Source organism: Penaeus monodon, chromosome 33 (assembly GCF_015228065.2).
Source record: "Penaeus monodon isolate SGIC_2016 chromosome 33, NSTDA_Pmon_1, whole genome shotgun sequence".
NCBI classification, from domain to species: Eukaryota; Metazoa; Arthropoda; class Malacostraca; order Decapoda; family Penaeidae; genus Penaeus; species Penaeus monodon.
In genome coordinates this window covers 35594969-35595314 of record NC_051418.1, presented here as the reverse complement: position 1 = coordinate 35595314, position 346 = coordinate 35594969, and the positions used below count along the sequence as shown (strand labels likewise).

Here is a 346-nt window from a genome sequence, read left to right as displayed (position 1 = left end):
TTTAAGTATAGCTGAGGACCACAGCTGAAGATGCAGGTCGGGGATCTTGGAAGCCAGCTGCATGGCCGGCGTGACCATGTTGTGCGCCTCCCTGGGGTTTCCGAGGGCCAGGAAGATGTGTCCGAGGAGCACCAGGGAGCAGGACGTGAGGCGATTCAGGTCTTCCGCGTTGGCCATCTTCAGGGACTCTCTCAGAAATCTCCTGCAGAGGGTTGCACAGGTGAGAGAAATCAATTTGGTTGTGCAAATTTATTTCTTAAATGTTTTTGTCATGGCTCAAGGGACTTGTTTGGACACAACCTTGAGAAAAAAACAGGGGTAGATAAATGAGAATAGGATATAGAGG

At 50.0% G+C, this 346-nt stretch overlaps 1 protein-coding gene across 1 annotated transcript in view; it reads right to left on the bottom strand.

Annotated features, from left to right (window-relative positions):
- LOC119594352 (MAU2 chromatid cohesion factor homolog) overlaps positions 1-346 on the bottom strand; it is an 8084-nt gene that overhangs the window by 1094 nt on the left and 6644 nt on the right. The window contains exon 10 of the mRNA XM_037943410.1: positions 2-202. Coding sequence (XP_037799338.1) covers positions 2-202 — 201 coding nt within the window. The remainder of the gene's footprint in view (position 1; positions 203-346) is intronic.